This window comes from Carcharhinus amblyrhynchos, chromosome 3 (assembly GCF_965287045.1).
Source record: "Carcharhinus amblyrhynchos chromosome 3, sCarAmb.v2.hapA, whole genome shotgun sequence".
Classification (NCBI taxonomy): Eukaryota; Metazoa; Chordata; class Chondrichthyes; order Carcharhiniformes; family Carcharhinidae; genus Carcharhinus; species Carcharhinus amblyrhynchos.
This window is the reverse complement of record NC_137326.1, coordinates 90,223,551-90,230,651: the sequence shown is the minus strand read 5'-3', so window position 1 is coordinate 90,230,651 and position 7,101 is coordinate 90,223,551. Positions and strand designations below refer to the sequence as shown.

Sequence of the window (7,101 nt, the reverse complement as noted above, 5' to 3'; positions counted from 1 at the left end):
AATAGAAAGATATATCTTTCCAGTAGATTTAATTAAAAATCAGAACATCTGCAGAATGGAGATTTGTTTTATTAGAAGCGTGCGCACATTCTTGTAAAGAGTTGGGTTTCTTTATATTTAGCTGCCCGATGGGTGTTGGAAATCTAGTTTTGTTTTATATTTCTTTGAAAATCCACAAAGGGAAACTCAGAAAACCGTTAACAAAAAGTGCCGTTTCCCCATTGATGAACAGCTTTAACTTTACTGGGAAACTTACTTTTGGGGAGATTCGTTCGCTACTCTCAGTGAAACTTGAGTTGCGAATTTAAAAAGGAACATAGAAATAAGCACTGCTTATTTTTCAAGACCCCCCCCCCCCGCCCCACAACACCCCTTGTGCCTTCTGCGGGTACTTGTGAAAACCCACTTGGTAGTTTAATCAAACAGGCAAAGATTTCCCCTCCACCCACTGCCCTCCAAACTCAGGAGAGGGTGTGTTCTGTGAGACCGAACAACGAAGTAATAGAAGGGACAAATAAATAGATCATTAAATAAGAAAACAAATTTAAAAATAGGTAAACTAAGTGAAGATGAAGGGGGGGGGGGGGGTGGAATTTGCAGAAATACAAACAGTAAATAAACTAAACATGACCAAAACAGCAGGACGATAGTTCACTGAGACGAAATAAAGAGGAAACTAAATGAAAGCGAAAAACATAAAGAAATAAAACTAAGTGACACTTAACAAAACATTAGGCGTGGTTTCGCTCTCACTGAGAGGATTGTTTTTGCCCTACATTCAATCCACGTCTTGAAAATGACTTGGGGTAGGGGGGAATCCCCTCAATACATCAGCCTTTTTAGTGTGTGGAGTGAGCCCTGTGTATATATATTGTCAGGAGCTCATCTGTCAGCAGACACACAGACGCAAACGGTGAAGCTGAACAAACACACTTCCAGTCGGACAGATTTACTTGAACAATGATGATGCACTCACCAGAAGCCGCCGGTAAGTTTGGGATGTTTGGAAATCTGTTTTATTGAAGTTTTTATCAAACTCAATTTATGCCAGAAAGAAGTTACAAGGGGGCTTGCTCCGTGGGTTTAAACCTGCAAGGTGCCTCAGTGCCACCACAAATCTTCGAAGTTTTCTTTTGCAATTGCAGTTTGCTCCTCAAGAGTGTGGAAAGTTGTCGTTTTCTTAACGATTGGCCTCCGCCTCTCCTCTGGGACCCCGCTGGATAAGCATCACAACATAGATGTAAAGAAATGCCTGACGCTTTCAAAGCAACTGCTTGAGCAGGTGAAGGAGAGTTTAACACATGTAAGTATTGTGGTCATGATGTCCACAAGCGGGGAAACTGGGCGAATTGTAAAAAAAATCAAACTCCTTCTAAACTTCGATGAACTAGTGTCAACAGGGCTAGGACATTACTCATTCGTTGCTTTTCTTAGTTTCCCTGCCCTACAATGTTTTTATAATTTAACGTTTATCTGTGATTCATTAATCGAACAAAACATCAATGTTTTCTACATACTGGCTGTTGGGGCGGCACAGTGGTTAGCACTGCTGCAGCGCCAGGGACCTGGGTTCAATTCCAGCCTATGGCCATTGTTCTATGTGGAGTTTGCACATTTTCCCAGTGTTTGCGTGATTTTCCTCTAGGTGCTCCAGTTTCTTCCCACAGTGCAAGTATGTGTGGCCATGCTAAATTGTAGTAAAAAGTCTGACAACATTCACCTGACGAAGAGGGTGTCCCTCGAAAGCTTGTGAGTATATTATCAAATAAATAGGTTGGACTAAAACCTGGTGTTGTCAGACTTTTTACCATGCTAAATTGACCATTAGTGTCAGGGAGATTAGCAGAATAAATACATGTGGTTAAAGGGATAGGGTATGGGTGGGATTGTCGACAGTGCAGACTTGATGGGCCAAACAGCCTCCTTCTGCACTGTAAGGATCTGATTCTATGATTTTTTTTCCCCGCTGATATATTTGTTGTTCTTTTTATTAGCCCGATGTGACTGGAGGCTTTAACTGCACTGACAATGTGATTGTATTGGAGGACTTCACCGAGAATCTCACCAGCACCGTCAGGACCTGTTCCCCAGGACAGGTAAGGAGAAAAGCCTCTGGCAAATTTGAGAACAATTCTGCCCTTAGACATTTCGAACTGATTGTTATGTGAATCTCTGTGAATCTGCAGGAATTCGGTACTTGCGAAGAAAGTGGGGATTCCCAAGAATGCCGTTTCTCATCCTATCAGGTTTGTGGCTGCAGATGTTTCACCCAGTGCTCAGTTTAATGGCTGATGCCAAATTGAATCTAACATCTCCAATTTTCTTTTATTCACAGTGCTATCAAAATATCACTGCCGATCTACAAATCTACCAAGCCAAGTTACAGAATTTCTCCCATATCACCGGCAACGTATGTAAACACATCCAACACCTCCTGAAGGTAAATTTAACCGCTCTCTAAAACTAACCTTTTAATTCGTTTCAGTTAATGTCAAGAGCAGGCTTACATTAACACTGCAATGGAGTTACTGTGAAAATCTCCTAGTCGCCACACACCAGCACCTGTTCAGGTACGCTAAGGGAGAATTTAGCACAGCCTATCGACCTTGCCAGCACATTTTTCAGATTGTGGGAGGAAACCAGAGCACCCAGAGGAAACCCGCGCAGATACAGGGAGAACGTGCAGGCTCTGCACAGACAGTGACCCAAACCAGGAATCGAAGCCAGGTTCCTGGTGCTGTGAGGTAGCAGTGCTAACCACTGTACCACCATGCCACCCCAAGGTTCCTTGAACTCCAAGGTTCAAAGCAGGTCAGTGGTATGCCAAAGAGAATCATAGCAGTTCCAACTTCACACCAAAGGTGTGAAATGAAAACATAGGAAATATGAACTTTCAGCCAAATAGGTTGTCTGGATCAACAGCTTATTACAAAGTGCAGTATTCCTCCCAGTGTGCTTCCTGGCTCATTTTCAACACTCCCTTAAAGCAAGGCCTCACCCAACCTCTTAACCTCCACCAACCTTACAATTCCCCATCTAATGTCCACTGTTCCTTTGACTCTGATCTCTTGTGCATTCTTTTTTCTCCCTTCACTGCAACATGTCTGACCCCTGCCTTCGGCCATCTAGGTTCAGCCTTCTGGAATTCTTCACTGAACTGTATCACATCTGCCTTTCCCTCCTTAAACACATCTCTTTGACCGTGCTGTCCACTGCTGTTCACTGCTGTCAATTATTCTCTTCTTAGTTTGATGTTTGTTTTCCATCCAACTCTGCGAAATGCCTCAGAACATCTTTGCATGTTAAATGAGTTATAAAGTTGTAACCAGTTGCTGGTTGCTGCCGTGCTGGTTTCAGCCAGGCATTATGCTATTTACAATGACCGAGGCTTCCAATTCTTGCTGCCCACAGCTCCTTGTCCGGCTTTTAAGATATAAATGCTTCAACAGTATGGATCCCAGTGTAGACATTGGTGGCTGCATTGTGCCAACATTGGAATGAATTCCAGTTACATTTAAAGGTTTCCTGCAACACCAAGCGCCTCCCAGAAAAGTCTTGAGCCCAATTTGTCATTGTATAGTAATTTCACTGTCCGTGTTTCAAAGTCCAGACTCCAGATTTGCACCAGAACGTTATTGTTACAGCTAAGAGGTCTACTTTAGATACTCTATCAGATTCAGTGGCACTGGTCACTTCCTATGTTTTTCATTCTGCAGTTCTCCCTTATTGCACACAGGGTGACAATAGTCTATTTTCCAAAAAAAAAGTATATTCATTGAATTTACAAAAGTGCATTACATAACAGTTCAAATTTAACATTTCATGAAGTGCAATGCAGTACAGTTTCTCTCATTGGAATGTGTGGCACTCTAGGTGTAATGAAGCACCTCAATTATAAATTATATTGGTTTTATATTTCTTGTGATGTTTTACACTTGCCCTCATTCAACCTATCAGTAAAAAAACTAAGAACACTTTAATGAGGTGACAATAAAGATAAATCGTGAAACTGTTTTGTTTACAATAGCAATTGAAAGTACAAACTAACAGTTATAACTTTACTGCAAAATCTCTTTCTGAGATAAGCAAAACAAGCCAGATGGCCCTCTCCTGGTTAATAGTCTGGCTTTTATGCATTCTTCCTAAGTATTGAAATAGATACAGGCTTATTTGAAAAAAGGCTTATAATTGCCAAGGGCTATTGTTGCCTTTCTGTTTGCTGGCCATGCTCATGCGAAGATGTTCATGTCAACATGATAGAAGAAAAAGAACTGATTATTTTTCTTGGTTATTGTGAAAACGCGTTTTCAATACCTGGTTATTGGTGCTCTTAATCTCAGCATATACTAGAGAAGAAAATTGTAAACCTGTATATAATTCACTTCCAAATCCCTTTTTTTTGGAAAAATGGTCAAAATGTGTTGACTCAGTGGATGTGGAATCAGATTCACCAGCATCATAAAGATATATGACACCAATCTTCAGGGATTCTCCTGAATGGCCACAGCAAAATTAGCCAGAGATCATCACAAACCCCAGATAAACCATGTAAATGGGGTTTCCATTAATCTTCCGTCAATGTTATGTCAGCCAATCCAAAAAACTCCCAAGGAGTTCCCAGCTCTAATTTAAGAGCATGCACTGGAGAGAAATGCAATCAACTCCTGCCAGTGATTTCACAGCCCTCTGGCTTGCTGCAGGGCAGTGTCATGTCATGTCTCCATGGATTACATAAGCAATGCTGCTTGCAAAAGACTTCCTTTCCCTAAAGAGTTAAATACTTTTACTGAAAACTATTATTTGATCAACTCCACTTTGATTTACATTTCTGAAACTTTTCCTTAATGTCAATCATATACATGTGCCCCAAGAAGGCACCTTTCACTATGCAACAACTTCGCCCTTACAGATGAGCAGTGCAATTCTGGTTCATTCAATTGTGTAGCTTTCAGAGGAAGTTTAATGATTTGGATGTCAGCCTTCCTCAGGACTGAGGAAACTTTCATCTTTCACATGTTGATCTACCTTTTGTATGTTTTCAGCATCTTCTGTTTAAATCACTTGTGATTTATCTTTATTGCCATCCAACCAAGCCCATTTTACTGTGTCCTTTTTACTTCCTTCATGGGATGTGAGCATCACTGGCAAGGTCAGCATTTGCTTCCCATACTTAAGTACCCTTGAAAAAATGATGGTCAGCTACCTTCTTGAAGCTGATCAGTCAGTGAGGTGTAGGTACACACACACTGCTATTTGGGAGGGAGTTCCAGGATTTGAGTCAAACAACAATGCTAGAGTAGCAGTACATTTCCATGACATGCATAACTTGCAGTTTGTGATATTCCCATGTATCTGCTACCCTTATTGTTCTCTGGGTTTGAGAGCTGGAAGATGCACTATTGGTTGTGCACCATTCTGTCCCAGTATGCATTTTTCCTAATGGTTCTGCAATTGCTCTTTCTATTTCTATTGCTTGTTTTCTTTGAATTTCCTTCTATTGTGTAACTTTTTGTTATAATCAACTCTTGGATAAGTTTATACCCATTAGAAAATGTTCAATTTAATTAAAGCACAATAAATGATTTCCTTCTCTGCATGTGCTGAAATATATTGCCCGCCTATTTGAATTTCTAACAGCAAAACCTTCTAAGCTGTTATTCAGTTTTGATTTAATTTCAGTTTAAATGATTAATATTTAAAGCTCATAATACAAAATTCCAATTACAGATTTTTTAATGATTTTGTTCATAGGCTCTCAATTCTGATTCAATCAATGAAGAGACAGATTCTGAAGGTGGCTCAACATCAGAAGATGAAGAAAAACATGCCATTGAATTCCCTCAGAGAATGTCTTTATGCAAAATTTTGCAGGCTTTCAAGTTGCGTACCATTACAATAAACAGGGTGATGAACTATCTAAATGAAACCAAACCCTGACTGTGCAAAATCTAAGTATTTTCCACACAGGGAAGTCATTTGTGTTCTCTCAATTCTTCTTTTTTTATATACTATTTATATCAAATATGCTAACTCTCAGAACAACATACATATTTATTTAAATATTTATTTATTATTTATCTCTCTTTTTCTGGGGCAAGGTTTTATATTTTGTTAGGAAACTGGGATAAAAAATTCTATTACATGCTAAGAAGGGTCTTTTTTTATTTTTTTAAATGAATATAGTTATATTGTTAAATAAATTTATATTCTTCTGATTGTTTTCCTTTAACATTTGTAATGTTCACACTGATCTGTATTGAATTTTTAAATAAATATTTATTAAAATTTACTATGCATAAGATCATTGCTTGTGGCATTTCCTGGGGTTAATTGATAAATGTAAATTTCTTTTATGTGTACAATGGAGGTAAGGGCCAGAATACTCTAATCTTGCTACCACTGTCAGCGAGAACAGAGAATTTGGCGCTCAGCTAAATCTCCGTTCACTGCAGTAGGACTGGAGAATCCAAGCCGGGGTTGAGGTTGGAGAGACATCAGAAATTCACACTGTAGAACCATCCAAGTAACCATACCAAGCAACTATGTTGTGAGAGCTAACATTGCAAAATTGAATGGGAAATATATAGAAAGGCTGACGTAAGAGAATAAACAAATAGCTCTACAAGGTCAGTGCACAGGAAGATGTACCCTATGCAAGTCTTTTCATAACACATAGATATATTCAAATCTGCAAAGTATTTTTGCATGTATTATCAATATAGATAAATGTTTTAATATTTTTGTGTAAAGAAAGTGGCAGTTGTAATTTTAGAGATAAATGGAAAAGCAACACTTGAAACCGTGGTCCATTTCAAATAGTTGAAGAAATGTAATCATTTGGGGTCTTTTATGCATTTATTCAGAAATACCAGATGATTTTGTACCATTTGATTATCAGAATAAAAACAACATATAAAGCCTATTTAGCATGAATTGATGCATTAAATTAAGCAACTTTCTGTATTATTTTAAGTAATGTATCTCTGATCAAGCAGTTGGAGCAAATTGTGAGTTGATAATACCATCAAGTGCTTTTAAGATAATGTTATAAATAACATATCTGCAATCCTTTAGGAATAACAGGGGATCTCAAAAAATTCC

The 7,101-nt window shown here is 38.8% G+C and overlaps 1 protein-coding gene across 1 annotated transcript; it reads left to right on the top strand.

The window, feature by feature from the left end:
- The first annotated feature begins 908 nt into the window (after positions 1 to 908).
- il12a (interleukin 12a) lies at positions 909 to 5,937 on the top strand. The gene is made up of 6 exons (XM_080186156.1): positions 909 to 988; positions 1,146 to 1,303; positions 1,995 to 2,096; positions 2,187 to 2,246; positions 2,336 to 2,440; positions 5,752 to 5,937. Exons 1-6 carry the CDS (start codon positions 961 to 963, stop codon positions 5,935 to 5,937), a joined length of 639 nt encoding a protein of 212 aa, XP_080042282.1. The 5' UTR covers positions 909 to 960.
- The last annotated feature ends 1,164 nt before the right edge of the window (positions 5,938 to 7,101 follow it).

Excerpts from the sequence above, each read along its gene's own strand:
- il12a (XM_080186156.1), top strand. The coding sequence starts at position 961 with ATGATGATGCACTCACCAGAAGCCGCCG. Across the intron at positions 989-1,145 it reads GCACTCACCAGAAGCCGCCG|TTTGCTCCTCAAGAGTGTGG; the intron begins GTAAGTTTGGGA and ends TTGCAATTGCAG. Across the intron at positions 2,247-2,335 it reads GCCGTTTCTCATCCTATCAG|TGCTATCAAAATATCACTGC; the intron begins GTTTGTGGCTGC and ends TTTTATTCACAG.